The 1883-nt window shown below is 41.2% G+C and overlaps 1 protein-coding gene across 1 annotated transcript; it reads right to left on the bottom strand.

Annotated features, from left to right (window-relative positions):
- Positions 1-158: 158 nt before the first annotated feature.
- On the bottom strand, positions 159-335 carry SARC_11283 (hypothetical protein; the record flags this gene model as incomplete). The annotated part of the gene is made up of 1 exon (XM_014294631.1): positions 159-335. A coding segment is annotated over one exon (177 nt), but the record flags the coding sequence as incomplete, so codon positions are not given.
- Positions 336-1883: the final 1548 nt, after the last annotated feature.

The raw sequence follows: 1883 nt of genomic DNA, 5'->3' as shown, positions 1-1883 counted from the left end.
GTCGTCGTACGTCGTATACTATATATATATATATATATATATATATATATATATATATATATGTATGTATGTGTGTGTGTGTATATATATATATATATATATATTGACCTATTTAAGGAACGGCACATGTTACTACGCTCGCTATTCGAGGCTTAGCACTAAAGAAGGTCTGTAACCTTGACCGGGCGCTTGACAGCGTTAGTAAAACCTTGGTTGTAACTCAGCCACACGGTCACCTCGGGTTTGATACTTATTGGTTTCCCTTCGGCGTCCGTCGGCACAGTCTCGGCTGCAGGTTTGGCCTCTACGACCCTACCGAAGAAGTCTCTTGGCACCTGAGTTGAGTGAGAAGATAAAGTAGTTGCGGTGTGAGCACAAGCCTTGCATCACACGCACACATACACACGTACAAATATGTATGAAGGTGCGCATATAATTAGATATAATTAATGTACACATCCCAATATATACATTAGAACCATCCGTGAGGGGTCCCTATTGTATGCACCACAGTGTAGTACCCGCACAATGTCTTAGAGATGCAACTAGCATCACTTACTGATGAGTTTATGGTGCGAAGCACACACATTTTGACACCTTTTTTTGCAGCCACACACACATCCTCTCTCTCTCACACACACATATGCACTCCCCCTCTCACTTCGATCGCAGCAACTCACACACATCGAAAGTCATCGGCGAAAGGCATATCTAGGCATACTTCATCAACACAAATGCCAGAGCATGATCCACGTCTTAAAGTCTTAAAACATGTATGTACGTGCTTATATATACTAGTATACACACTCAAACACCATGACAGTACTACTTGTGCACACGCACTTACCGCGACCTTTCTTTTCCTGGGGTTAGAATTGATCGCTCTCAGACGTTCATCGATAGTGATTGGTGCTTTGACCATCTGTCGTCCTTTTGATTCGTCTTTTGCCTTGCCCTGGCTTTCGGGTGCAGCCCCGTCACTTGCGGATCTATTTATAGAATTATACAACAATGGGTGGTTTGCATTAATGTATTGCACTGGTTGATATCTTAATATTAATGTACAAAATGTGTGGTCTACATTGGCGTATTGCCTTGGTTGATCTATTTATAGAAGCATACGACGCGGGAGGGTTACTTTGACGTCGAACATCTATCGACAAACAATGTTACCTTCGTTTACCGGTGGATCGTTATATACAAAAGTGTGGAATGGCAAACAAACACTAACGAAAGCTATTACTGTTTGATGAAACCCGTCAATTAGATACCCATCTAACGGAAATATATATTTTAGATACCTATCTAACGGGACTATATATAGATGCGTGCAGGACAACAAGGCTGCGCTTCATATGAATTCTGTGTCCGATGTAATCATTCTCCTCCAACATTATTGTTGTTACTACCACTGTACTGTACACTGGTATTACTTACGCTGTCGTCTCTTTGCCGAATGTCGTTTCCGCTATCCTCCTGTACTTCTCTGATTGGGCCTGTGGAGTTAGACAGTCAAGCAGTTCATATGAGAATCCGACAGGACGCTACAACCCTGTAACCCTAGAACCTTAGAACCGTAGAACGCTAAACAATACTGTGAGAAATGCTATACAGTTGAGGGTGACGATAAGGACAAATTTTGGAATATCGGGTTTGATTAAGTCATGGCAGAAAGACTTGGTGATGTAAAGATACACTTGTCTAAATGAAGGCGATCTGAGATGTCGATTTCTCATCAGTCAACACAGCGACTAGTCAGAAGTACACCAGTACTCCAAATAGAGTTGTTCAGCGTTACAACTATCGTTTCGGATTATATATATATATATATACATATATATATATATATATATGTGTGTGTGTGTGTGTGTGTGTGTGTGTGT

This window comes from Sphaeroforma arctica, assembly GCF_001186125.1.
Source record: "Sphaeroforma arctica JP610 unplaced genomic scaffold supercont1.1609, whole genome shotgun sequence".
In the NCBI taxonomy this organism is placed as follows: domain Eukaryota; class Ichthyosporea; order Ichthyophonida; genus Sphaeroforma; species Sphaeroforma arctica.
The sequence above is the reverse complement of the archived record's forward strand: the minus strand, read 5'-3'. Positions and strand labels throughout refer to the sequence as shown.